Raw genomic sequence first — 27,358 nt, 5'->3', positions numbered from 1 at the left:
TAGGTACCAAACGAAAGAGGGCCGTCGTGCAGCTTATCAGAGATCCGGTCTTTGTAGCTGCAGGTTATGAACCATCCCAGGCTCCAGTTGCCAGCATTGGTCGCGAACAAGACAAGAGATCATATCGAGTTCGGACAATCTGGGGAGCGAGCGGCTTGGTCCACCCAGATTGAACGAGTCTGGGAAAGTTTTTCAAATTGCACCTCGTGAGCAGAGATCGACGTGGCTGGCGCAACAGATAATTTGCTTCCTGATGCACAAAGCAGTTCACTTACAGCCATATTGTCTCAAGCTCATCAATAGCAGAGCCTATCACAAAGGGATTGTGTAACTAGACACCGACCGCCGCCTATGAAGTCGGTGGCACAATGCTGTATCTGCTTTTCTTGGCCGACATGCTGAGCCTGCAGGCAAGCCTTGTTAACACATCAAAACGAATGATATCTCGACTTTGGAAGAGCCATTGGCGCGCAGGCAATAACAAACAGGCTGGAATGAATACATTAGGTGGCAGTATAGTCCCGCCTACCCTTAGTATCTCAGCGCTAGCCAATACAGAATACCCAGGTGCGAACATGGCGCACCTAGATGTGCTAGACGGCCATTGGAGCCGCACGGTTTGAGACTATGGAAGAGGCGCAATCAGATCCGTTCCTCGCAGTGGTCCTCTCGAGTAACGAACGCATTGATCTTGCATATGTAGCACTCTAGGAACACATTTTCTAGGTAATGTAGGGATCGCATGAGAAAGGCAGGTAAGGTTGTCCCACTCTTCGAATCGGGTCAGGTACCGTACCTGTAGGCAATAAATAGGTGGAAGCTTGACGGGTGGGATACGCATCTGGAGACGTTGCTTCGCCCTCCTGCTCCTATTCCCGATTCTTCCTCCTGATCCAAAGAAGACAGCACTTTATTAAATATCCTCCCGTGTGCACCAAACTTTGATAACACAGTTTACGAAAAGCAAAAAAAGTCGAATATATTCAGCCTCGATTTGCCTTCGTAGCCATCAGTCACATCTCAGCTCCTCTGTCGTGCCAGACGTAAGGTTGTCCCTTCAAAGCACCTGCCCCACTCCACCAGCGGCCGACTGAGCGCATGTCTCAGTTCGTGTCTGTCAGGAACGACTAATCGCTGCGCATTTCTATTTCCTCGTCTCTCCCTTCGTGTTCCTTTTACTCTGTGATACTTTTTTGACTCAAGTATATTAGAAGGCTGGTCACTGCCGCCCCTTCTTCTTCTTCTTCTTCTTCTCCTTCTCCACGCTGTCCCTCTCCGTTTGTCATTCTTTTCGAGGTATCTAGCTCACAAGCGACTATTCCCAGTAAATCCGACACAGCTTACGAAGCGCCACCCTAGACCACCAACTCTTCTCACTCGGACGACACGATGGCTACCAACGGAACAACCAACGGAACGTCGCACAACACCTACTTGATCTGGGGCGGTCGGGGATGGATTGCGCAGCATCTTGAGACCCTACTGAAGGGCCAGGGCAAGACTGTCTACACCACAACTGTCCGCATGGAGGATCGCGAGGCAGTCAAGGCCGAGCTCGAGAAGGTCAAGCCCACCCACGTCCTGAACTGCGCTGGTTGCACTGGGCGTCCCAATGTCGACTGGTGTGAGGACCACAAGGAGGAGACCATGCGATCCAATGTTATCGGCACCTTGAACTTGACAGACCTTTGCTCCCAGGCAGGCATACATGTCACAGTTTTTGCCACTGGCTGCATTTACCAATACGACGATGCCCACCCCATTGGTGGCCCAGGTTACAAGGAGACGGACCCTGCAAACTTCAATGGAAGCTTCTACTCAGAGACCAAGGCCCATGTTGAGGAGGTGAGTAACAGCAGCCAAGGTCGAATTGCTAGAGTTTGAATCAATACTTACAAGTGCACTGCGCCTAGGTCATGAAGTACTACAAGAACTGCCTGATCCTCCGTTTGCGAATGCCCGTATCCGACGACCTACACCCGCGCAACTTTGTGACCAAGATCAGCAAGTACGAGCGGGTTGTTGATATCCCCAACAGCAACACAATCCTTACGGACCTTCTCCCAGCCTCCATCCTGATGGCCGACCACAAGGACACAGGCGTCTACAACTTCACGAACCCCGGTGCCATCAGCCACAACGAAGTCTTGTCGCTGTTCAAGGAAATCGTGAGACCACACTTTGCCTGGAAGAACTTTACGTTGGAGGAGCAGTCCAAGGTCATCAAGGCCGGCCGCAGCAACTGCATGCTCGACACCACAAAGCTTGAGAAGAAGCTCAAGGAGTACAACTACTCGGTGCCTGAGATCCACGACGCGTACAGACAGTGCTTTGAGAGAATGAAGGCTAATGGTGTCAACTGATTGTTCACATGTGCTTTGCCTTTTGCAGTCGAGCCAGAGAACCGGCGGGCTGCTTTCATGTCATTCTCAATCTGGTAATTGAGAAGCAATCTCGACATTTCCAAGAATGAAGTATCTATGTTCGAGGCGTTCAGAGTATGGGGTATTTCAAGTACAGCACACAAATATGGTAAAGCCGCTTGTTTGGCTTATATCGAGACTCCAAAATAAAACAAACAAAATACAATCGGTCCCAGTCTAAAAAGTTCCAACGGGCGATCAACGATAGTGGGGCGAAACATTGCCAGTTCAGGGTCCGCCCGCACTTCGTTGTTCTGCCCCGCGTCCGCTGTCAAACTTTGTGACCATACCCGTATTGTACCTAACGTGCCGTACTTTGGCGGTGTAAATTGGCTTGGTCAATTTCCACGATAATTTGAATGTACCAAATTTTTCATGTAGGTTATGGTGTGAAAGTAAGGGGAAGTAAATACGTGACAAATGAGTCTCATAATCAGCTGTATTGATTGACAACAAAGACGTATGCCACTATGAAGCCAGCACATCCAGAAGTCAGTCAGTCTAGAAGAGGATGGATGGCACATCCTAGCACAGCAGCCACGAAGCCTGACGTAATTTCACAGGCTATGCCGTGTTGCCGATCAGGGAACAAGAGAGCGAGGGAGGGACCCGACGCCTCCCAACTCGTAGCATTTGGGCTGAGTCGTAAAATGATCTGCCTGGTGTTAATAATTATAGACACTGGCTTTCGATTTTTTGGATAGAAAATTGAACGAAAAAAAAAGTGAATAGCAAAATTTAAAGGTCTCTTTTGATCAGAGAAGAGCTTTTCTATTCTTTATTCTCCCCATCCTCTTGCACCAGCGTTTTGCAAGGTCAGAAAGTGATTATAAGTCTGACCCGGAGCAACGAACAAGCACCACGTACCAAAAGAGCCCCACGCTTGTGATTGGACTCCCCCGGTCTGCGTCGAAAAATAATTCTGGGCGCCATCGTCATTCCCAAAACACAACTTCTGCTATTTTCTCTTGGGCAGTCAGTTTTTGTCGCCTTGACGACGTAATATTAATCGAACAACACAAAGCGCACACATCACTGAACAAAATGGTTGCGGATACAGCGTACTACGATGCGCTCGGCGTCCAGCCAACTGCGACCGACATCGAGATCAAAAAGGCTTACCGCAAGCTCGCCATCATTCACCACCCGGACAAGAACCCCAACGACCCAACCGCTCACGACAAGTTTCAAGTCATCGGCGAGGCCTACCAGGTTCTCTCAGACAAGGATCTCAGAGCAGCATACGACAAGTATGGAAAGGATAGCGCCAAGCCTAGCGAGGGTTTCGTCGACCCCGCCGAGTTCTTCTCGAGCATCTTTGGCGGCGAGGCCTTTGTCGACTGGATCGGTGAGATCAGCTTGATGAAGGATCTGACTGCCACCATGGATATCACCATGTCCGCCGAAGAGGAAGAAGCGGCCGCTGCTGCTGAGGCCGCCGCCGCCGGCGAGGAAGAGTTTCCCGGCACTGAGGCAGCCAAGCAGGAGAGTGCAAAGGAGGCTGCCGGTGCCGGTACCTCTGCCTCGGGTGCCACGGCGCCCTCTGCCTCGGTCGAAGAAGAAAAGGTCGACCACAAGGCCGAGACTGCTGCTCCTGCTGCCGCCCCTGCTGCCGCACCAGCCCAACCGGCTGCTCACCCCGAGAAGTCGCCCGCCGCCAGCGGCACGTCGACACCCTCCAAGCATGCCATCCCGATCCGGCCCGCACTCGAGTATCGACCCAGTGACGAGGCAGCCGTGGCAGGACAAACAGAAGAGGAGGCCGAGCTACGCAGGAAGGAGAAGAAGAAGGGTGGCCTTTCCAAGGAGCAGCGCGAGCAGCTTGCTGCTTACGAGAAGGAGCGCGCCAAAATTCGCGAAGAACGTATCAACAACCTGACGCAAAAGCTCCTGGACCGTATCTGTGTCTGGACGGAGACGGACATGGGTCCTGATGTTACACACTCCTTCCAAGAGAAGATTCGCATCGAGGTTGAGAATATGAAGATGGAGAGTTTCGGTCTCGATATCCTGCACGCTATTGGCCAGGTGTATGCGAGCAAAGCAACTGCTTTCCTCAAGAGCCAAAAGTTCCTCGGCATTGGCGGCTTCTTTAGCCGGATGAAGGACAAGGGAACTCTGGTCAAGGACACGTGGAATACGATTTCCAGTGCTCTTGATGCTCAGCAGACCATGGAGGAGATGGCTCGCCTAGAACAAGCAGGCGGTGAAGACTGGACAGACGAGAAGAAGGTCGAATACGAGAGACGCGTGACCGGAAAGATCCTGACGGCCGCCTGGAGAGGATCCAAGTTTGAGATCCAGAGTGTACTGAGAGACGTGTGCGACAATGTATTGAACGACAAGAAAGTACCTCTCAAGAAGAGAGTCGACAGAGCCAATGCCCTGATGTTGATTGCAGAGATCGTTTCCAAGGTATGTAACTACCTTTACCACCATGATGACTGACATTTTGCTAATTCTCTGCAGGCCCAACGATCACCCGAAGAGGAAGGCGATTACATGGCCTTTGAGCAGCTTGTGGCAGATGCCGCCATCAAGAAGGACAAGGAGTCCAAGAAGAAGGGCAAGGATAAGGACCACAAGAAGCACGGATCGCACCCCGAGGCTGCCGAAGCGGCCAACCTGCCCCGGGAGACGTCGCAGTCGTAGTCTTTGAGGACGGAGAAAGACACAAGAGATGATACCAGCCATGTACGGCGCCATTACAAGCCACTCAACTTTTCTAAAGAGATGATAGACTAGGGAAGGATGCGAGGGTTGTCAATCATAGAATTTAGCCAGCCCTTAATAATTGTGAAGTTCTTTCAATGTCACGCTTCAAACCTGGTCGACTGCCAAAGACTACGTGATGAGTATCATATAATAGTACAATGGACTGGCAGCCGGCTAAGAAATTGACCAGGCGAGTAGGAGAATTGGAAATCACCAAGTACCAATTTGTGGTTAGTCTCGTAAGCAAATGCAAGATCAATATAGTCTGTATAGAGCTTCTACTAATAAAGGATGAGAGAATCAGCTCTAGAATTGCATAAATTGGAAATACTCATGCTATGCAGGATTCCAGGCCCGGAATTCGGAATCTGACATGTAGATGGTAATTGAAATACCAGAGACCACGATTACTTCGCTTCGACAGGGCTAGTATATTCTTTGACATCAAGTGCAACTTGGAATGGACAAAGATTGTAAATCAAGACCCCTCTTAAACGCGTAGGCAACGCGATTTCCCATGTAGTGTTACCCAGTAGTGGGGTTTTTCTTTCTCCCAAATAGGCAGTATGGGGACTTAAACAGCGCGTCCCAGTGGCCCGACCTGCCTGTGAATTGACCACTCAAACAGACATAAAAGCACTGACGTTTCGCGCCCGCGTTTTTCTGCGGCCCATTTACGCGGGTCACTCTCACCATCCTGGCTACCTGGAGGTGGTTCTCTCCGTATTATTACTACTTACTTCACATCATTCCGCCCATGGTCCAAGTCTCCAAACAACTCAGCCCTCTTCCTCAGCTATACACACCTTCTTGGACTATTTCGTAGAGACTGAAATATTTATCCTCCATGATACATCGGCATCCCTTGTACAACTATCGGGAAACCACATACATTTACCTGCCTAGGGCCAGACAGTCATGATGTTTCTGAAACGCAAGCGATCAGAGTCGGAGCTCTCGTTCTCGTCTTGCAGTACAGGCAGCGCCTTCAACTCTCCGACACGTACCGGAGCCGCTCTGGTCCATTCGGATAGCGAACTCGCATCGCCACGGCATCGCTCCATGGCTACTCCTTCGCATCTGCACAGCCGTACGATGAAGCGGTTCCGCGACAACCGTCCATCCCAGGACGAGGTTCACCGTAAGTGGCCAGCATGAGCCTGTGGTTGCTTGCATCAGGAATAGAACTAGGATGCTGACTTGAACACCCTCAATGAACAGAACGGACACTCAGCATGCTCTTCTCGGCCGCGCAGAGATCGGAAACCCAGCCACATCAAACCAACGCCGCATCGTTACCACACCACCACCAGCAACACGCTCCCGCCGCTCACCAGGCCTCTTTGCATAATTTCTGGAAACTCCCCCCTCAGAGCTTGTCGGCGGCCGCGTCGGCGGCCATGGCGTCGCCGCCAGTGGATACTTCCATGTACGCGCCAGCGGACTGCGAGGATTGCGGGCGAGGACTCTGCAGTGAAGATGACGGCGACGACGCCATGATGGACGTGGACATGGAGGCCAGCGGCGGGCTCGAAGCGGCCAGCTGTGCCGGGTGCGGAAAGCACGTCTGCTCGCATTGCTCCATCACCAACATGGGGGAGCGGAGGCGGTGTCTTGGCTGCGCCGACACAGGCAGTAGTGGTGCGAGGAAAGGTTGGGCTGGGGGTCTGGGATGGAATCTTCCAGGAAACGCGAGCAGCTTTGGGATATGTTAGAATGAGGCTGCTCTTCCGATGGGGCAGGACACTGGACTATAATGACATGAGCATTCAAGGAAAGGCGCAAAGCTGAGATCTGAAACCAGGTCTCATATGGCTGGTGCATGCTATCTCATTTATTCTTGTTAGAATAAGCGATGGCGACGGCGTTTACAGGGCGTTGGCAAGGTTTTGAAACGGTTTGGCTTGGTTCGGCATTTACATGATATACAAAGCAGATTTGCATGGAATAGACATGATGCTACAGATGTATTGATTCCTACAACGTGTTGAAGTGAAAACAGCACCCAATGGTTGTCATGTTCCGAGAGTTTCTGCTAGTCTTTAGCATAATAGTCAACCTTTCATCTCAAGATCGACGACTCTTTGTGGCTTGACTTGATTCGTCTGCTCATGAACCTTGAAACCTGATTTCGGATCCGTGCCCGGAAGACTGTTCATTGCCTTCGGTCGCTCCCGGCGCTGCTCCCTCAACCTTCGGGGCGAAGGGCCGGCGCGAAATCAAGGCTCCGCAACACCTCATTAGCCTGCCGGTGGTCTCCGTGATAAAGAAGTTTTTATTCGAGACCGCTCCGCTCGCGGACCGTTGGCAAACCTTGACTGAAAAACGCCTCGGAAAAGTATCTTGGAGTTCACCCACATGGGATAAAGAATTAGAGCAGCGCAAGGCCTTGACAAGTTCATTTCTTTCAATCTCGCTGTTGAAATAACGTTGGAACCGAGAAAGGCGGGAGGGATAGAAAAATGGCAACAGACCCCATCGCCCAACACAAGTCCGATGTCCGGGCCCGGATTTGGACCGATTTACGCCAAGTCGCCGTTCCGGACTCGCGCTTCCACTACGACTTTGGCGAGTACATAACCGACTTTTCCGGCTCGGCCGCGGCCACGGCCCGGCTCGAGGCCCTGCCTTGCTACAACACGGAGGCAGGGGCGGCTACCAGTGGTGGCAGTAGTACCATCTTCATCACGCCCGACAACTGCCTCGAGGACCTCCGCCGCCACGCCCTGCTGGCCGGCCGCCCCATCCTCGTGACCACATACGGCATTCGCCGCGGCTTCTGGCTTCTCGACCCGGCCGCCATATTGGCTGCGGGCTGGCGCGAGAAGCTCGGGGGCGGCGACGGCTGGGCGTGGTACGCCGCGACGCTGGACGGCATGGAACGTGTCGGGCGGGCCGTCTCGCTGGCAGACTTGGTGGCCGAGGGGATCAAGGTTCCCATCATGGTTACGGGTACCGGCGCCATCAATACGCGCGGTATTCGATTCGGCAAGGGTCATGGCTTCTTTGATCTAGAGTGGGGGATGCTCTTTTCCATTGGCGCCATTACAACTAAGACGGTGGCTATCAGTGTCGTGCATGACTGCCAGTTGTTGTTGGAGGATCTTATGCCAGATGTTTTTGACACCGTCTGCGACTACGTAATTACTCCCACCAGGGTTGTCGAGGTTCGCGGAGCTCAGAAGCCCACATGTGGAATTTTGTACGACAGGCTACAACCTGGAATGCTGGAAGATATACCGCCATTGGCTGAGCTCAAGGAGATTCTCCAAAAAAAGATGCAAAAGTAGAATCCAAGGAGATGTACGCAAAAGTAAACCTCAGGTAGCAACCAAAGCGAAATATGGGTGTCTCATATTTTCCCTCCAGTTACTCAGATACCTCTGCCCCTTTCTATAAGGATACCCACTTGATTCCCGTTTCAAGCCTATACATGTACATCCTGACCGTCCAGGTCTGCCAGTCAACTCCTATTTGCGGCTATGTTCACTCTTGATTGCTGTCACTCCCGCCCTCTGCTTCAATGCACTTAAATCTTTAGGCTCTCGAGGTACTTCCGGGCAGCCTCCACACCATCGTCAATCTTATCCGCGTTTGTGCCACGGCCCTGTCGGACGGGCTCCTTGCCACCAGCCTGTCCACCGACAACCTGAGCGACAGCAGTCGACCAAGCCTCAGCAGTTACGCCCTGGGAAGCGAGGTCCTAATCCATCATTAGTATTTAACTCATAAGATTCATCATGGTTTTATCGACTTACTGTGCCGACATAAACGGCGTGAGCAACGGCACCTTCTCTGGGACTGCCACCAAGAAGGTAGACAGACTTGGTCTTATCCTTGGTCTGGTAGTGCTTGAGGACATCCGACATGGCCTTGGAGTTGGCAGAAATTGGCAAATGACCAATAAAGTACTTAGCGTCCTTGTTCTCGTCCTTGGCGAAGTGAGCCGCCACTGTGTCGAGAGCAGTCTTGCTCTCGGCCTTCTGGCGCTTCTTCTGCTCGTCGGTAACGCTCTTGATGATCTTAGCGAACTTGGTTCTCAGCTCGTCCTTGGTAACCGCAGAGATAACGAGTCCGTTCAGCTCAAACTGGGTAGACTTGACCTTGTCCTCCTTCTCGGGGCCAAAGGGGAGCGCGTCAATCTCATCAATGCGCTTCGAGAACTCGGCAGCCTCACGTTGCACGGCATGGGCAGCATCTCCAGTGTAGGCAACAACACGACGGATACCCTTGGCGATACCACTCTCCTCAACAATGACCATGTCCTTGATGATACCAGTCTGGTCCACATGCGTACCGCCACAGAACTCCACACTGACCTTGCGCCATTCGGGGTTCTCGGGGGTCTCGAGGAGCATGTCGACGTCAATACCTATCGAAACGACACGAACTGGATTGGGGTACCCCTCTCCAAACACGGCACGCACACCATTGATCTGTCGGGCAGTGTCGAGATCAACCTCCTTGGAGTAGATCTTGCAGTTTTGTCTAATATAAGCATTCGACATGTCTTCAATCTTCTTGAGCTCAGGAACTGTAACCTGGGTCTTGTGGGAGAAATCGAAGCGCAGCTTGTCCTGGTCGACCATTGAACTCTTTTGGTGAACATCATCACCTAGAACTTCCCTGAGGGAGTGGTTGAGGATGTGTGTACCAGTGTGGTTGTTACGGATGGGCTGTCTGCGCAATTCATCGTACTCGGAGATAACTTCATCGCCAGCCTGAAGCTGTCCGTACTCCAAGTAACCGTTGTGAACCACGTAGCCACCCATTTGCTGGACGTCCAGCACCTTGAATTCGGCAGCACCGTCAACGACAATGCGACCAGTGTCAGCGACCTGACCACCTTGCTCAGCGTAGAAGTTGGTCTTGTCCAGGAGAATGCCTAGTGGTGTGTTTGGCGCAAGGTCCTTGGTCGACTTGACGAATTCGCTGCCGGTGAAGATCATCTGTACCTTGGCCTTGATGTCGCCCTTTTGAAACTTGGCATCGTCGTTGGGGGTGGGAACGTGTAGCTTGTCCTTCAGCTCGGCGATCTGGTGAACATTGAGTTTGGCAAAAGTCTGCACGGCATCCTTGACGGCCTTGCTAGCTTCGCGGGCCTTCTCCTTGGCAACAGCAACCTCCTCTTCATCAATGTCCAGACCTCTTTCCTGGGCCATCAACTTTGTCAAGTCCTCGGGGAAACCAAAGGTATCATATAGCCTCCACACGTCGGCGCCGGAGAGCTTCTTCTTTTCGCTGTTGGCGGCCACGGCAGCGTATTTCTCGAATTGCTTCTCACCACGGTCCAATGTGCGGGCAAAAGCCTCCTCCTCTTCATCCAGGATCTCCTTGATGTCATGCTGCTTCTTGACAATCTCCGGGAACTGCTCACCCATCTGCTCTACAAGAGCAGGCAGGATCTTGGAGAAGAAGGAACCAATCTCGGCACCAAAGTACTTGCGGGCGTAACGCACACCTCTACGGAGAACTCTTCGCACAACGTAGCCTCTGCCGTCATTGTTTGGCACGGCGCCATCCGAGATCGCAAAGGTGAGCAGTCTGATGTGGTCGGCAACGACACGGTAGGCGGTGTCAACACCATCGGCATCGTCCTTTTCATACTTGTCGGTGTATTCCCTGGCGCCAGTAACCTTCTGAATCTGGGCAAAGAGTGGGGTGAAGATGTCGGTGGCGTAGTTGGACTTCTTGTCCTGCAGCGCAGAGACCAATCGCTCGAAACCCATACCTGTGTCAATGTGCTTGGCAGGAAGAGGCTTCAGAGACTTGTCTTTTTGTCTGTCGAATTGCATGAAGACGTTGTTCCAGACCTCAACAACCAATGGGTCATCCTGGTTGACCAGATGGGCAGCATTACGGCCTCCAACCTTGTCGTAGTGGATTTCACTGCAAGGTCCGCAAGGGCCTTGGTCACCCATCTCCCAGAAGTTGTCCTTCATGTTACCAGGGAGGATATGGTCGTCAGGTACACCTACCGACTTCCACAGTTCCTTGGCCTCCAGGTCGGGGTCGAGATTCATGGCCGGGTTTCCTTCAAAGTACGTGACGTATAGCCTGGAGGGGTCCAGACCATAGACCTTTGTCAGGAGTTCCCACGACCAGGTAATAGCCTCCTTCTTGAAGTAGTCTCCAAACGACCAGTTGCCCAACATCTCAAAGAATGTCTATATGCGAGTCAGATCTGCTGATTGGACGAAGGTGCCGAGAGCGGCCATGGATCAACATACGTGGTGATAACTATCTTTGCCGACATCGTCAAGATCCTATCCGTCATTTTGTTAGCTATAGGAGGGCGAGATTTCGGGTCGTGTTCGAAGGGCGCATACGTTGTGCTTGCCACCAGCGCGAATACACTTTTGCGAATAGTTAGTGGATGACTTTCCTTGGCGGCTTCTTCTTGAAAATGGATCACATACCTTCTGCGTATCCACGGCTCGCTTCAGCTTGGAGAGGTCGTCGGTGCTGGCAACAGTTCCGAGGAAGATGGGCTTGAACTGGTTCATGCCAGCATTGGTGAAGAGGAGGGTGGGGTCATTGTGCGGAACGACGGAGCCAGACGGGACTGCAGAGAGGAAAACAGATAATCAGTCAAGACGTCGAAAAGAAGACGAGAGAGTGCGTCTGTGTGGCAGCTTCATCGCCAACTCAGAGCTTGTCTTCGAGTATTGTCTGGGCGGTCAATTGGTTGGCGGTGGTGATGGTGCATATTTACCGATCGTGTGGCCGCGCTCGGCGAAGAAATCGAAGAAGGTCTGGCGAACCTTCAGACCCGTCCACTCGCCTTGCGACGACATTGTGGCGGCGGCGGCGGTTGTAGTAGTTGTTCTTGTTGTAGAAAACGGCCTCGAGGCAAAGTACTTGCGGGTTGCTCGAAGAGTCGCAGTCTTTCGTTGTCTTATCGCAGCAGAAGTAATCAACAAGTTCGAAGAATAATTTCTGGCAGCGGTGGGGGAGTATATGTCTGTCGACGTAAAAGCATGGAGGGGTAATGGCAGTAGCTTGGGATTGGGGGCGGCGTCTGCAGTCAGGGTCGCGGTCGGGGCCGTCTGTGCTGGGACTGGTGCTGGGGGGAATCTGGACGTTGCCGCTGATGGGGCTTCCTGGAGCTGGAGCCACAATGGTGGTGGTGGTGGTGGTTCTGCGGCTGTGACTGCTGCTAAGCTGCCAACTGACCCGCGCTGATAGAAACTTCTACAAGAGTGAGTCAGGCCCCTATAAGCCGACGACGCCCGCCCTCGCTGCATCGAATCTTCATTCGTCCCAAATTAGATGCTTTTGGATGCAACAACACTGAGTCAAAAACGACGAATACAAGTAATCGCACAAGGCGCAACCCCAGGAACAGCAATTGGCTGGTCGGATTGATTGACTGATCGATTGATGACTCGAACCTCCGTGTTCGCACCAGCCCTTGCTCTTGCTCAAACGACGGCGACGACGAGGCTGATAGGAAAGAGTCGGTCGGCTTGATTGAGCGGCCAAGTCTGACTGATCTGACCTCGAGTCCCGAAATTGGATTTTACCTATTGCGTAGGTTTGGTACGTTACCTAGGGACAGGCTGATCTAACCCAGCTTTCCACCAAATGGACGTTGAACTTGGACCGAGCTCCCAGAGCCAACCGGGATTTTACCACGGCCGGGACTTTGACCAGGGCCCCAGCGCTTATCACGCTGGAGCGGGTGCTGCTAACGGTGCCGCTTTGGGGAGCTTCCAAGCCAATTCCATTCCAACAGAACAAGCCCCAGCGGCCAATGACCAGCCGCCGGTTCACTATTCATGGGCGCCAGCGCAGACGGCACCAGCAACGTCCATTACCGTCGACGATGAACATACCACGAGCACGCGCAAGATGCGCAAGCGAAAAGCCGAAACGCAGGACAATGAAAGGCTGTCAAAACGTTTGAGTCTCTTAAATCTGGGTAAGTATATCATTATAGTGCGACAAAGTCAAAAGGATCCCTGACTGACCTGGACCGCAACCCTGAAACAGAAAAAGATGGCCAGAAACTCTACGTTCCCGTCGAGAGCCCCCAGCTACGGCCCACGGCGGGCGGCTCTTCCTCTTCTGCGGCCTTGGAAGGCGACCAGATGCAATTGGACGAGTCCAAGCACAAGGTATACATATACGACCTAGACGCAGAGCTCGCAGACGAAGGGAGCGAGTCCTCGTCCGACGAGGCCAAGCTGGTCTTCCTGCCCGACATTGCAAAGCACCTGCGCCAGCAGAGCCGGATTCCACCGCGCGTGCTCGCCAACCCCGACGGCGAGCTCGCCGGCATGCAACTGGTTCTGTACAGCGAGCCCAAGTCGCTGACCGTCCCCGAGAGCCAGGACAGCGTCAGAAAGGCGATCGCCGACGCTCGCGCGCGGCTGCGCAGTAAACACCAACAACCGCACACGGGAGCAGGGACCGGAAGCAACAACGGTGTCGTCGACAACGACATGGTCACGGCAGCTCCAAGCATGGATATCGAGATATCTTCCCCTGCACAGGAGCGCAGGATTCCTAACGGGCTGAACAACCTTGCCAACGATGCTACTGAGACGACCAATGGTATGACGGGCCCGAACAACTATTCCATATATTCATCTAGCTACGACCCGGACGCCATGGATATGGACATTGATTGATGGTGAAACGATGTTAGCAGGAGTGGATAGAGGTTTTGAGCAGTATGCAAGCTTCCCACAGTGTATACAAGTGAAGTCTGTTGTACTATTAGCCATTCACATGCTGGGCAGCATATATTCAAGCGAAGGAGTTATGGCGATATGTGGGAATTCACACCCAGAGGCGTTTACCACGTTTTGTTTTTAGCTTATACAGTTTTCTTATTATTAACGGGTCGTCTATTCCTGATAGCTCACTCAAAAGTTCCCGGGCACATTATATGCGCGCAAAGATGATACATGATCTAGCATGTCCTTCCAAGACTGCCTCGCTCTTGTCCCTACAAAGTCTATACGAGGCCCTTGGTTCATCAAATTTATGTTGTACATTCCGTCGTTTCGACAGAATAGTCGTTAAAGCATCCGATCCATCAAATGACAACTCCGCCCCCGGCTTTGGTCCCGCGCATCTCAGTTAAAGAATTCACAGCCGCGGCGGGTCTGCAAAGGGGTTGTTGCTTCCACCGGTCCTTTGAGGCTGCTGGGTGGCCGGAGGCGGCGGGCCTGGCGGAGGTGCAAAGTCGCCTCCAGCTTGCTCGGGGTCGATCTTGCTGCCGCCCTGGGGTGGCGGCGGCGCAGGTCCACCGGGGTACTGAGGAGGCCGGTTAGGATCGTAGACGGGCGGAGGCATCGGCTGCATGCCATAATACCCGGCGCCAGGCGGAGGCTGAGCGTAGTTTGTATAGACAGCTTGTGGATATGCATAAGCCGGATCCACGCGGGCCAACTCGGCGCGGGAGACCAGACACTTTTTGACGGCGCATGTTAGTTCATATTCGCAAGGTTTGAATGGCAAGATAATACAAAGACGAGACAACATGTCTTGGGCGCCTTGATGCGGAAATGCGCTTACCCTGTGGTAGCCCAGCGGCTTCAAACCCTTCCTCATCCGGCGCTTCGCATGCATGTAACCTAGGACGAGCCACAGCATAAAGACGACGACGATGGCGAGGAAGATGGACCACTTTACAATAATACCCGTCTATCACAATCGTCAGAATTACTTGATAAGAAGGATAGTGGTACTTTGATGAGCTCCATGCCCAGCGGGATATCATACCCTAGTCCACCAGAAGGGGACGTCGTCTCTGTCGTCGTCGAGAGTGGTTGTGACGCTCCCATCGTTTTGTCGCGTGGCGAGAAATGTTGAAGACATGATTGATGAATGTTTGTTGTTGTGGCGCTCTCCGGTCCAAAATTTTGTCACTTTTGTTCAAATTGCGCAAATGCAGCAATTATTTGTCGGTCCTTCGACGAGAAGGATACTCAAGTTGAGGCGGTGCTGGATGTGCTGTCGTCACCAGTTGTCGACTCCAATGCTCATTTGGCCGAGATTAAGGGTGGTGGAGGAGGTGGTGGTACGTGTGCACAGTAAAGAAAGGCGAGAATTTGGGGGGAGAAATGGGGAAATGGAGGCAAGCAAGGTGAATGCCAAGAAAGTTGTAGTGAGCAGATAAGTACGAATGGTTTTTCTTTAAACCGGAGATATTTTGCCTTGGAGGTCTCCAACTCGGCGGACGGCAGGACGTACAAAAACATACAATACACCAAGTACTTGGGCAGTGTGGCGTTGCAGTCAAGTCGTGAGGTTGAATGTGCGGCAGATGTGTTACAAAGGTTGGCGGGTGGTGTTTCAAGATGCTCGGATCTACGGGCTGGCCTTGGTTGTGTGGGTTGTCCCTGCGAGGAGTCGCCAGGCACAGCAGAGGAGAAGAAGAAGCGGCAACTCTGGACCGAAGTGGGCACGGGGCTTAGATTACATTGGTGCTAAGATATTCTTCGTTAGAAACTGCTATATCATAACTCCCTGTGGGATAACTACAGTCATCTAATTAACTCGTGATGCTCATTTGAAAGGGCGAATAACGTTTGGTAGTGCTTGATATTTCTTAGACATACCATACATATTATATTTCTAGCCCAGGGATTCCCCGCTGTCTATGTACCTACCGAGGATCTGCTTTGAGATAAGAGTATGCCCTTGCCTTGAGTGCCTGGCCACGTGAGATTCCATTGATTGACTTGTGTGCAATGTTTGCGGGGTTTGTTGGCGGGTGGTCGTGTTTGGCCGAGACTCATGTTTCTTTTTTGGATACTCATCGACCGTATATTACTCTCTATACAGCTGGGCTCCATTGATACAATACCTGGGACCACTTGGGTCATGCAAGATGAGGTTTACAAGCGTTTGCATATCACCAGATTGTATATGAGGACCGTGTGAACTAGGAATCAAGGCGTAAGATGGTAAATAGATATATTTCATATTGGACAGCGCTAGAAGATCAAAAGAGTATCTGCTTCATCCAAAAACTCCGGGAAAATGCAATTTGAACCGTGTACTGGGGTTGTCTGACAGCAAAACGATACAAAATAGCGCTCTAGGCCAAATAGTCAAAAAATACAAGTCCCTCCAGGTTCCGGTTTGTTTTTGGCTGGTGAATCTGCTCTGCTGGCTCTCCTGACTTCGAGCCGGGCGTCAAGCCGTAGGCAGTATCCTATAAGCAGCCACAAACGCCAAACGCCTCCCAAAGAAAAGCACATGTCTTTGCAATGACATGTTCGAGAGGGCTCCGATATCCAAAAGTAGTAATATGTTATGTATGGGTGGGTGGGTGCGTATTCCCGTTAATGGGAATATATGTCGATTTGCCAAGCTTAAGAGATCATATCACCGAGCTCAACCTTGCCAGTTGTGTCGACCATTCGTGCATCTTGCCAGGACCGGGCATGGGATCGAGCAGTCTCTCCGCGGAACAACTTGATATTGCGCTTTTCGGGGCTGTTGACGGCGTCCTCGATGAAGCGCATGACCAGGTCTTCTCCGTCGTCCTTCTTGGTAAGCACTGCAGGCACAGAGTTGTGTCGGTTGGCCAGAGATCCCCGGTGCAAAGTGGCCTTGATATCTCGCTTGGTGGTGGTGGTGGAGGTAGACTTCTTGTTGATGAAGATATAGGCGACCACCACAATAACAATAATCAAGATGATGGCAACTGGAACGTTATGTTAGTCTCGACTAGATATGTATTATGGAGGATACTGCACTTACCAACAATAGCGAGACAGATCCACTTCTTCTTTCGGGTGGCTCTCGCCGTGGTGATGGCGGTTCCGATCTCTTGGTTGCCTTTGTCAAAGTGTTCAACTGTCTCCTCGGCCTTTTGCTCAATCTGCTGGACGTATTCTTCTTGCTGAACCACAAGGGTGTCCATGTCCTGGAATAGTTGCGCGAGCTCGATGAGTTGCTGTTCGATCTTCTGTAGCTGAGCGTGGCGATCTTGCACGGCGCTGAGAACTGATTGAGCCTGACCACGTCTGTTGCTTTGCATGAGAGCTTGCTGGAAAACCTGACCACCCGTTGGGTCCTCGACAGCTGCTCGTACTTCGCTCTCGTCGGCATCAGGTCGAACAATTCGATATTGTCGGGCCATTTGGTCCTGGTTCTTCTTGCGGAACTGCGACTCAACTTGCTGGTAGGCATTGATGGCTTCCTTGAGGCGGCGATCGATGCGCTGCACTTGTGGTGCGTTCTTTGGCGTCTTGCTCTCGGGGTTGCTCTTCAGCTGGCGCACTCGTTCAACCAAAGTTCGGTAATGGGACATGGTCTCGCTGCTGAGGCTGTCGAGCTGCCGGGTTGTGCCCGAGGCGGAGCTATCTGCTTCGTTCAGGGACCGGTCCTGTAGCATTCTCATCTGATTGAGATTCTGGTCGATTGTGTCGATTCCACGGCCAATATCTGCGCACTCGTTCAGGAGAGCGTTGGGGTTTGACAGGCCGAACGTAGATCCGCCCTGGGCCAGAGGGGCCATCTCGACATTGTTTGCTGGAGTTGCATATTAGCTCGTCTGCTACGAGGATTGTAGAAGTGCATGCAAGGCGTCTACGCACATCCATAGCTGTCGTCGTTGTATCCGCCGTAATTGTTTCCTCCACCGTAACCGCCCTCGTTACGCTGGTCGAAGGGGTTCTGCTGCCTGCCGTATCTATACACACACGCGTGTTAGTCTAGACCCGATGTCGCACCCGCGGCAGCATGCGTGCCGCGTGTATAGGAGTAAGGATTACCCGTACTGTGCCATGTTTGTCAGTTGAGTGTGCTAGAGGCTGATGTGAGGAAAGAGAAAAAAGAGTTTAAGGTTCGGCAAGTCATAAAAGGGACAGAAAAGGAAGCAAGATCATGTCAAAAGATGTCGAACTTGAGGTGAAGCTCAGGTCTGGTCGCAGGGTGCTTTGTTGAAACCGTCAAGGAAGGGGTGAAACACTCACGCTCATCTTTCCTTCGAAGCGACTACGCGCGCAGGCGATTCCTTGTCCAAACGCACTGCTGTCTGTCGACGATGTCTGAGATCAGGGGAGCCTGGTTTTATCCCAACTCAGTCTCCAATATTTTGAATAGTGGTTGTCGTTGCGTCAAGTAGTGTCAAGCAAAAGCAAATGCAGACAAATACAAGAGGAGAGCAACAAGAAAGAAGATGTACAGGACGGCAAGAAAGGTTATCGAGTTTGGTTCCAAGCCCGCCCACTAAAAGGGATGGAAGTGAAAGGGAATGGCTCGGATATCTCAAGACTGTTTCAATGAGTTTAGGCCCGCTCTGATCTGGAATTTGTGGCTCCGTACCTTGTACTGGTAGTGTAGCAGTTAGGGGGGCTGCACCAACGAGAGCAATGCCCCTAGCGCCACCGAGCGAAGGAACCTCCCTACCCAAAAAGACCCCTGGGCAAAAGTTTTAGTACGAGCTAGTACGAGCTATGATGGGCCAATAATCGGCAGAGCAGCAGATCGTCTCTTGGACGTGATGAGAAATTCACAGGCGGACGATGGACCCGAATTCATCTCTGGGCACGACAATGACGAGACCATGCATAAAGAAATACTATTCTGAATTGTTGCGAGCCACAAGATGTGCAGCATTGTTTGGCCTGATCTTGCTCCCGAGTTTCACCTCTTCATTGTCAGTCGAGAACAGGAGGCTCGGCCTTTTTTTCACCTTGCCCCTGGTAACTGCCAGTGTATTGGCCATGGTCGATCCTGTTGCATGCCGCGAAACCCATTTTGGGTACTGAGCTTATGCAGGGACGCTGTCCTGTCGTTAGGCCCAGCGTCTGCCCACCGCCCATCCCAAGCCCATCCACTACTGCTCGTGTCCCAGCTGGCGGGTCGCCCGTTGGAGTGTACGATCGACATCGAGGCAACAAAGAAGCACCCATTTCAAATCTCTCCAACATGCATTATGGTTGAGATACTGTGGGGTTTCTCGCAAAGGTTATCCAGAAACTCTCGTATCCTGTCAAGCCTGTTCCTGACTCGTTTGGACAGTGTCTTTCTTCCAGGTGGTTTCTAGAATAGAAGCCAAAGATTGTATGTGGCTAGAAAGATTTTCCTCAGAGCAAACAGTCCAGACATACTACATGATGGAATGAACCAAAGGGAATTGATTGTTTGTCGGCGGCGTGTGTCAGCTGAGAGGCAGAGGCTGGCGCTGGGCTGCGCCGTGCCCAAAGCCATATTAGCAGATGCAGTGTGCAGATGGCGTTCCATAATAGAGCTATTTCTGGCTCAGCTCACAGAAACTAAAATCAGCACTTCTCGATTAGCCCCAGAACCTTGGACGCTCCCAAAGCTTCTTCCCCGCTACTAACTTATTCCAAAGCCCCTCTCTCTGCGAGGCGTCTTAACGGGCTTTGTCCTATGTCATTTGCCAAACTTGTCTTTTGTGAGGATCATACTTACCGCTATCCAAGAGGTGATATGATCGAGATCTTGGTATTCAACCAAAATGACTAGAACTGCCACTGTTAGAGGCGGGGCTTGCCCGCCATGACATTGGCGTCGGATGATCGATGCGTACCTAGTAGGTGGCGAGGAGACGCATCAAATCACTATATCCAAGTCCAATCGAAGGGATCTTAATAATGACCCTACATGATCAAATGTTAGGAGTATAACTTAGAGTTAACAAGACTGCGTCTTGTCACGAGCCGTCTTCAACTTCTGACAGGTAACATACAACGTGCTTCAAACAAACTTTGCCCAGCGAAGCAAACGGGAACGGTCTTCAATTTGACAGGTTACTCGTAACACTTTCCAGATAAACTCTGCCCAGACAAAGCAGACAGCCTTTAAGTACTTGGCCAGTAGCAAAAGTCAAGATGAAAGCATGTGTCTTGACCAAGTCCGCCACTTAATACATTGCCAAGACGAATCACTCAAAGCAACCGCTAGCGTTCAACATGATCTCCATTGACTTTCACGACCTAAAGCTAAGCAACCTTCAATCAATGACGGCGGCTCTAATTAGCATGCAGAGTCATTTTCATATGTTAGAGATCCGACCTCACACTTTCTAATTGCTTGCAATAGAATTCGTTGTCTATATGCGTGAACACTTGGTTTCAACCAATCCAAAATCCTTCGTCGTTCCGTCCTCCTCACAAAGTCCTGGTGTCCTGATTGTTATGGAGCAGATTAGAAGAGGACTGCTGGCTATCTAGGCAGTCGAGCATGAGCAATGTAACGGTACTAGTAATTAATGAAGACGACTCTACTTAAATAATGATGAATAATACCGACCTTGGTTGGCATCATATTAGCTTTGAGGATTTGGTCGTATTGAAGTCATCAAAGCTGCCACTCTCTTCGTCTTCATTTCCTTTCTCGTCCACTTCCCCTCTCTTCCGCATATTGGCGGCAAAATATATCTCCTATAGATTAATGAGGATCAATACCACGTTGATTGACTTGTGATCGGTGTGATGAAGCCAGTATCATACCATCAATCACTAACAAATTGGCTAGTATGGAAGGAATAGAATACGCCATCGGGTTTCATGAATGATTGGATCGACCATGTCGGGTGGCCATTATCTCTGAGCCAGGTATAATGTGTAAACAATGCTTCCAGGACGCACAGCTCGAGAAATCATGCAGTCTGAATGATAATGTGTCTCATCATAACTGCTCGGCGAGTTTTGCTTTTTGACTTGAGAGCGCGTTGTTCTTCATACCCAAATAAATTCCGACACTTTGAGACATAACTGGAAACTTCATTGACGGCGTTCTTGACACGGACCTCAAGAAAATATGCTAGATTTTCATTTGAAAATTGCGAAGTAAAATCTCTTTTTCGAGAAGAAATTGAAAATAACATTTATGGTGGTCTTATCAAGTCTTGCCCAACTGTGCCGCAAAATGCAAACCACTTAATAATGTCATATCTACCGAAACAAGCGGTGAAATAATGGTATATGGAGGAATTGAGCCAGCGTTAACTAGCTTAATGGCATCTCAGTCTCATAATCAGCCATAGATTCGCAGATATATATATATATATATGAGGCATAAACTCACTATAACCAATCGAATCTCTCAAGGCCTTGCCCCTCTTGTTCATTGATTTTACCGCGACTTGATAATCATGTTCCTACAGGCGCTGAAGAGTAGTTAGTGCTTGGCTCGCTTGGGAAGTGAGAAGATTATGTACGGCAAATGAATTATAATTAAATTCAAACGACACCATCCTGTCAAAGCCCAGGGAGCTTGGAAGCAGCATTGGAATTCATTTTTGCTGGCCACATCATCGCTATCCTGGTATAACTACCCCAGGATGATGTTCAACTCCCAGGAGAGCGAATACGCGCACTGAGACACTCGTCCGATAATGAGCCACGACAATGGTGAGCTATTGCAGGCCAGGAATGCGCGCTGCCCATGGGTATGTAGTCAAGTATCATGATTATAAACTTCTGTTACCAAACTTTGTTCTGCCCAGTTCCTGATTTCATTGCTAAATATTTTGTCTGGGGGTTATCTTGTGGAAAATTTCACGGCCAGCAGCGAGGAAAGGTCCGGTCGACGAGCAAAGCCTTTTCTGGTGGATAATCCTCAAGTTGTGACTCAATTCAACATGGAAGTGACAAAAAGCCTCCAAACTCAGTGTCGATTGTTTCCTCCCCTCAAGCATAAAAGTTCTTCGAGTTAGAAATGTCAAGTGAGTCGAGAGCTTGAGACCCAATTGTTCCCCGTCCGTGGCCCTTTGAGGTAATAGATCGCCTCCTGCCCGGCCGATATTCTCAGCAGCAGGTGTCTTTATCATCAACTGGGGAATCAATAGCGCCGTAGATCATGAATTGAGGGATAAACACATCAGATATAAACGTCTAGTTGTTTGCAAAGACAGCTGTCAGTCACGTAAGCAAGTTCCACTCGACACTCAATAGTGCATTTTCATAATGGGAACAAGAACAACACAACCCCCCGAGACCTCCGATAGCCGCCATACTTTATTTCCGAAGATCCTTCAAACAAGCTGGCGTACGTGAGCATCTCACAGGGGTTTGTGGTGTTCTCTTATGTAATCATGTCCACGAATCCTTTAAGATTATAGTGGGTTCAGATCGTTTCAAACAAAAAGACTCCAGGACCACTGGCTCCACAATATCCCAGTATTCTCACCGTTCAGCCGCATCCCCATGTACGAATCCTTCATCCCATCTTCACCATACTCCAACATTCTTTTGTCTTGTTTGTTTGTTTGGTTTTGGGATTCAATGACTTTGAGGCGCAGGATAGCCATTGTATCTCAGCCACTTGCCACTTCTACATGTTGCCGCGATTCAGACGACGTACCAGGAGCCAGCATAGAGATGGACGATGAACTTCACTTCTATACCTGCTGTGTAGTCTGCGGCTGCCGTTGCATTCCGCAATAACGGTCCCAAGCCAACTCAGAACAGTGGAGCAGATACTATAGCGAAAAACTCCACTCCGGAGACCGAGCCGAAGAGAATGTCACGAACTAGAACATGGGGTCGAGAAATTCCGTAGATCGGACTGGCTACCGAAATTCCCTCTGAGACGGCGCGTCTGAGTTAGAGTAAAGTCCATCAAAATCATGGATTCCTGACCAGGACCCATGATATGCGATGCTCCTTTCGTCTGATGACACCCACAGGGTTGGGTCCAGATTATTGCCAAGTTGGGAAATGTATGACAAGCTTCTATACAATATAAACACCCGTCTTGGCCGTCTTGGCTGGCATGTCGATCTCTAGGAACGTCACTGCCAAGTGCTCATACTCAGAAGCCGTAGACTTCAGCCTTTCTTTACATTTCAGTCTTTACCATGCGTTCCTTTCTTTTGACCGCAGCAGCGCTGCCGGTTGTTCTCGCTTGCTCCAACCCTGACACCGACTCATGTGCTGGCGCCTTTGTCAGCTCGAGTGCTGCTGCCGCCAGCTTTTGCGCAACATGGACCACGGCCGCCATTACCGAGACCACGGCGGTCCCTGATGCCTTTGGCTCTGCATGTGCCTACAAGACCAAGAAGCTGTCTACGGCTTGTTCTTGCTACGTGACGGGAGGAGCAGCTGTCGCAACCTCGACTTCGTCTGCTGCTGCCGTCGAGACCACAAGTGTCGCCTCTGTCGTCAAGACTTCGGCAGCATCTGTTGCCACCACCACCACTCAGGCTGCCTCGACCTTGGCTACCTCAACCAAGGCTGCTGCCACCACCACTGCCGCTGCTGCTGCTACCAGCTCGGCCGCCGCCGCCGTGGATAACGCAAACGCCTGCACGGTTACCGCCTACGCTGATATTTCGTCAGCTGTTGCTTCATGCACCAACATCATCTTGTCAGGCATCTCGGCCCCTGCCTCCAGCACCATTGACCTTCAGTCTCTGCAGACTGGCGCCACCGTCACCTTTGCTGGCACCACCTCCTTTGGCACCACCGCGGACTCCGACTTTGACCCAATTGTTGTTTCTGGCCATGACATTACAATTACCGGTGCCGATGGCCACGTCATTGATGGCAACGGCCAGGCCTACTGGGATGGCGAGGGTTCCAACGGTGGAAGTGACAAGCCTGACCACTTTTTCGTGGTCAAGAAGGTTTACAATGGAAAGATTACCAATCTGAACATTCAGAACTGGCCTGTAAGTACCCAAATCAGAGAAATAGGATTAATATCTTCGCTTTCAGTACCCACTAACACGCTCTGGCTTTTAGACTCACTGCTTCTACATCAACGGTGTCCAGGGACTCGAGGTGACGGGTCTCACCCTTGACAACTCTGCCGGTGATGAGCCCAACGACGCCAGCGGCGACGACCCAGCCGCTCACAACTCTGACGGTTTCGACATTTCGAGCTCGGACACGGTCACTCTCGACAACATCAAGGTGTACAACCAAGACGACTGCGTCGCCGTGACGTCGGGATCCAACATCATCGTCAGCAACATGTACTGCTCGGGCGGCCACGGTCTGTCCATTGGCTCCATTGGCGGCAAGAGCAACAACACGGTCGACGGCGTCACCTTTTCCGACTCGACGCTCGTCAACTCGTCCAACGGCTGCCGCATCAAGAGCAACTCGGGCGAGACGGGCACCGTTGCCAACGTCGTCTACCAGAACATTACCATGAGCGGCATCACCGACTACGGCATCGACGTGCAGCAGGACTACCTCAACGGCGGCCCGACTGGTGAGCCCACCAACGGCGTCACCATCTCCGGTATTTCATTCATTGACGTCACCGGAACTACGACGGGAGATGATGCTTATGATTATTACATTCTCTGCGGTGATGGATCGTGCAGCGACTTTAGCTTTTCTGGCGTCAGCATTACTGGTGGCTCCGAGTCTTGCAACTATCCTGATAGCGGATGCCCATAGTTATGTGGTCAACATATGATACAGCATAATTAGTCTTAGATATTCTTGTGTATATATTATTAAATCGTCAAATCTCGCAGATGTTCCTCAATGCCCCGTCATGCTTATATATCTTCAACATGGTTCTGAGAAGGGCGCTTAAAGTACCATAAACTCCGAGTCCGGGTCGATCTCGCGGTAATGGGCCTCGGCGTCGGGCCATCCAATGCGATCATAGTCATAGTACACCCACTCGGGCTTGCGGTGTGCGCGGAAAGCCTGGTCCTGCTGCTCGAGAGCGAACCGGGCAGACCAGGGGATGAAGCTGGGCCAGGTGGCTGGCTGATACTGTTCCGACAGGAAGCTCTGCCAGACCAGAAAGCTTTTCATGGGCGGCTTCCTCTGGCGGTAGCGGTAAATCAAGTCAAAGTCCTCGCTGGTATCGCGGGCCGGGCAGTCGTCGTACATGTGGGCACGTGCCGTGTTGCACTTGGGACATCCATCGATCTCGCCTCGCTCGTCGACGGGGCCGACGCAGTCGCGGACGGTGTGCCCCGGGCGCTGACAATTTCCGCAGACGGTGTCTGGCACGGGGAGAAAGATTCTAGTGTCCAAGGTGATCCGTGACCTCGGCCTTTCACCCTGGCTTTTGTTCTCGTGCATGTCCGAAAGACTGAATCTTGCCATAGATCCTTTATCTCCGCGTATGCCTGACATTTCTGGTGCCATGGATCCCATGAACATGCTGTTGGGCCGCGAAGGCGACATGTGCGGGACATGAGGTGACGTTGGGATCTGTGCAGCTATTGGAAATGTTGGTGTAACCTTGCAGACGGTGATTTCCAAAAAGTCGTCTTGTCCCGCGGTGAGTAAGCTGTACAGAGATTGCTCTGTCATTGTGACAGGTGTTTGGCCATTACCGTGCAATGCAATGCTTCTGCTCAGAGCATTTTGCAGGACCTCGAGTCTTTCCCAATGCTCGTTGTCAGTCGTCTTACAGAACCCCAGAGGAGCCATATTTGACACCGTACATGGCGTGTCTCAGGGGAACAAGCCCTTAGCATCGACTCTAGAGAAGCTCTGCCACGCGAGATGTATGCATTTTTGTTGCTGCTTAGCGAAACAAAGAAAGGCAGGAAGCATGACGAACTGACGCAAGCGGTCATATGGGCCAACAAGGGACTAGTTATGGAAATTTTTGCGTTTTTACCAGAAATGATAATTTACAAGATTTGAATTGTAGATTACTGCATAATAAGTTTGCATAATTATTTGTTCTCAAATGGCGTGCAAAGTTACAATAAATTGACTGAGGTAAATATATTGTCACATGGATATGGAATAAGCCATTCCTGACAAACCTGTGGTATATTGTATTATAATCTTTGACGGATTTAAATATGTAGATGATAATTCGAGATGGCAGATTCTTAATGCCTTACACCCAAGTAAGCAGGGTGTGTTCATTAGACATGTTACTTTGCTCACCTACTCCAAATGTATTAACGCCCAATGTTCGGTTTCGCAGGAATAATAGCGGTAATAATATTAGAATTGTCAACTCTTCATCACCTCAGGTCTACCATATGCTCAGTTTACGATGCCACTTAAAGAAGACAATGGAGTCACCACATCCGCAACAGACCGCACGTAGATGGCTTCTGATTGAAAACAGGGGATTATCGTGTGCAAATGGCTCGCTCTACTCGAGATATAGACTTGACACAGGTCTGACTTGAGTCATACAACAAACGCCGACGCTATCCGCTTCTCGGGTGGAGGTTTGCCTGTACCTCTCGACTACGGGATATATCATAAGTTGTATACATTTTCAAGGGTTGAGAATTGCGGTACTGTATTATGTATCCGAACAGTTTAGCTGTAAAGAAATTCTAGAATAGAATGTAAAAGAGCAACCAAGGTCAGTCAGGTTAGTATAAGTGGTCATAGGATTGCTTACCAAAAAGGAAAAAAAAAAATCGAGTGTCGATTTTAAGTATACAAAATGGAATATGCCTCCATATCTTCTCAACCTGCGGCTTCATCACTAAAATTTATCCAGGCCTACAGTGTTGGCAGTCAGTCGACGTATCAAGGCATCTTGTATAAAGTAACGGACACGGGCTGTGGCGGGGCGAACAACATTGAACTCTTTGAGATACAAACTTCAACCGGTCGACGTGCGTTCACATGGTCCCACCACGCCCTTTTGGGTCTATGCGAGTCAATTTGCCTAAAACATTTGGCTGGCGCAATGCTCAACATATGGATGCATCTACAAGTGCCGTGGTTGTGTAGTGAGCGACGAGGGGCAAGTAGATTGGAATTCCTTGCTAAGTCCTATGCGAGACGTGAAAGAGACATCACCTACCGCTAATCACATATTGGGGAAAGAATGAATGGCTGGTGGCTTATTCCAGAGCCGAGAAAGAGCAGTATTATAGGTATCTACTTTCTTGGGAGACTTTCAGACAGACACTGTTGCTATGGAACCTCGACGCTAAACTCCATGGCATGTCTGTTGATGCTCCACTTCTTGTACTGAACACCAGTGACCAGACAGTCGGAAAACACAAAAATTGGAGTTCCGAGTCGAATGTGACTTAAGTTAGTGACTTGAGATACAGTTTTCAAGAGGATTGTACATTCCGCACCAGGAAAGCCAAATTTCCTGCTAGAATGGGAATTGTCCAACCAGTGCTGGATTCTCCATCCCCTTACCCAGGTGATGAATACAACCAGGTAGAGCCTTGAGAGACGTCATTCGGGAGCTGCGCAAATCGGCCTTGCCGCCTAGCTTTCTGCTTTTCAATGACAAATTGAACAGAGAAGAGGCCTCGAAATCAATGCTGTTGCTGGGCGATGGGAAGAATGTCATGGTGAACAAATCGC

At 50.8% G+C, this 27,358-nt stretch overlaps 10 protein-coding genes across 10 annotated transcripts; 6 read left to right on the top strand and 4 right to left on the bottom strand.

Annotated features, from left to right (window-relative positions):
- Nucleotides 1-1,389: 1,389 nt before the first annotated feature.
- On the top strand, nucleotides 1,390-2,363 carry PFICI_06797 (uncharacterized protein; the record flags this gene model as incomplete). Its single annotated transcript, XM_007835378.1, has 2 exons — nucleotides 1,390-1,845; nucleotides 1,914-2,363. The coding sequence occupies 2 exons, from the start codon at nucleotides 1,390-1,392 to the stop codon at nucleotides 2,361-2,363; spliced, it is 906 nt and encodes a 301-aa protein (XP_007833569.1).
- A 1,104-nt stretch (nucleotides 2,364-3,467) lies between these two features.
- On the top strand, nucleotides 3,468-5,075 carry PFICI_06796 (uncharacterized protein; the record flags this gene model as incomplete). The annotated part of the gene is made up of 2 exons (XM_007835377.1): nucleotides 3,468-4,838; nucleotides 4,893-5,075. The coding sequence occupies 2 exons, from the start codon at nucleotides 3,468-3,470 to the stop codon at nucleotides 5,073-5,075; spliced, it is 1,554 nt and encodes a 517-aa protein (XP_007833568.1).
- Nucleotides 5,076-6,059: 984 nt separating this feature from the next.
- Nucleotides 6,060-6,853, top strand: PFICI_06795 (uncharacterized protein; the record flags this gene model as incomplete). Its single annotated transcript, XM_007835376.1, has 2 exons — nucleotides 6,060-6,279; nucleotides 6,360-6,853. The coding sequence occupies 2 exons, from the start codon at nucleotides 6,060-6,062 to the stop codon at nucleotides 6,851-6,853; spliced, it is 714 nt and encodes a 237-aa protein (XP_007833567.1).
- Nucleotides 6,854-7,600: 747 nt separating this feature from the next.
- Nucleotides 7,601-8,428, top strand: PFICI_06794 (uncharacterized protein; the record flags this gene model as incomplete). The annotated part of the gene is made up of 1 exon (XM_007835375.1): nucleotides 7,601-8,428. The coding sequence occupies one exon, from the start codon at nucleotides 7,601-7,603 to the stop codon at nucleotides 8,426-8,428; it is 828 nt and encodes a 275-aa protein (XP_007833566.1).
- Nucleotides 8,429-8,667: 239 nt separating this feature from the next.
- Nucleotides 8,668-11,935, bottom strand: PFICI_06793 (Alanine--tRNA ligase; the record flags this gene model as incomplete). The annotated part of the gene is made up of 6 exons (XM_007835374.1): nucleotides 8,668-8,841; nucleotides 8,897-11,305; nucleotides 11,369-11,404; nucleotides 11,468-11,494; nucleotides 11,558-11,703; nucleotides 11,854-11,935. The coding sequence occupies 6 exons, from the start codon at nucleotides 11,933-11,935 to the stop codon at nucleotides 8,668-8,670; spliced, it is 2,874 nt and encodes a 957-aa protein (XP_007833565.1).
- A 790-nt stretch (nucleotides 11,936-12,725) lies between these two features.
- On the top strand, nucleotides 12,726-13,774 carry PFICI_06792 (uncharacterized protein; the record flags this gene model as incomplete). Its single annotated transcript, XM_007835373.1, has 2 exons — nucleotides 12,726-13,062; nucleotides 13,134-13,774. 2 exons carry the CDS (start codon nucleotides 12,726-12,728, stop codon nucleotides 13,772-13,774), a joined length of 978 nt encoding a protein of 325 aa, XP_007833564.1.
- Nucleotides 13,775-14,237: 463 nt separating this feature from the next.
- PFICI_06791 (uncharacterized protein) lies at nucleotides 14,238-14,969 on the bottom strand (the record flags this gene model as incomplete). Its single annotated transcript, XM_007835372.1, has 3 exons — nucleotides 14,238-14,561; nucleotides 14,667-14,795; nucleotides 14,874-14,969. 3 exons carry the CDS (start codon nucleotides 14,967-14,969, stop codon nucleotides 14,238-14,240), a joined length of 549 nt encoding a protein of 182 aa, XP_007833563.1.
- Nucleotides 14,970-16,471: 1,502 nt separating this feature from the next.
- Nucleotides 16,472-17,892, bottom strand: PFICI_06790 (uncharacterized protein; the record flags this gene model as incomplete). Its single annotated transcript, XM_007835371.1, has 4 exons — nucleotides 16,472-16,806; nucleotides 16,863-17,636; nucleotides 17,702-17,796; nucleotides 17,879-17,892. The coding sequence occupies 4 exons, from the start codon at nucleotides 17,890-17,892 to the stop codon at nucleotides 16,472-16,474; spliced, it is 1,218 nt and encodes a 405-aa protein (XP_007833562.1).
- A 5,043-nt stretch (nucleotides 17,893-22,935) lies between these two features.
- On the top strand, nucleotides 22,936-24,487 carry PFICI_06789 (endopolygalacturonase D; the record flags this gene model as incomplete). The annotated part of the gene is made up of 2 exons (XM_007835370.1): nucleotides 22,936-23,748; nucleotides 23,822-24,487. 2 exons carry the CDS (start codon nucleotides 22,936-22,938, stop codon nucleotides 24,485-24,487), a joined length of 1,479 nt encoding a protein of 492 aa, XP_007833561.1.
- Nucleotides 24,488-24,625: 138 nt separating this feature from the next.
- On the bottom strand, nucleotides 24,626-25,483 carry PFICI_06788 (uncharacterized protein; the record flags this gene model as incomplete). The annotated part of the gene is made up of 1 exon (XM_007835369.1): nucleotides 24,626-25,483. The coding sequence occupies one exon, from the start codon at nucleotides 25,481-25,483 to the stop codon at nucleotides 24,626-24,628; it is 858 nt and encodes a 285-aa protein (XP_007833560.1).
- Nucleotides 25,484-27,358: the final 1,875 nt, after the last annotated feature.

Source organism: Pestalotiopsis fici, assembly GCF_000516985.1.
Source record: "Pestalotiopsis fici W106-1 unplaced genomic scaffold PFICI_Scf_4, whole genome shotgun sequence".
NCBI classification, from domain to species: Eukaryota; Fungi; Ascomycota; class Sordariomycetes; order Amphisphaeriales; family Sporocadaceae; genus Pestalotiopsis; species Pestalotiopsis fici.
The sequence above is the reverse complement of the archived record's forward strand: the minus strand, read 5'-3'. Positions and strand labels throughout refer to the sequence as shown.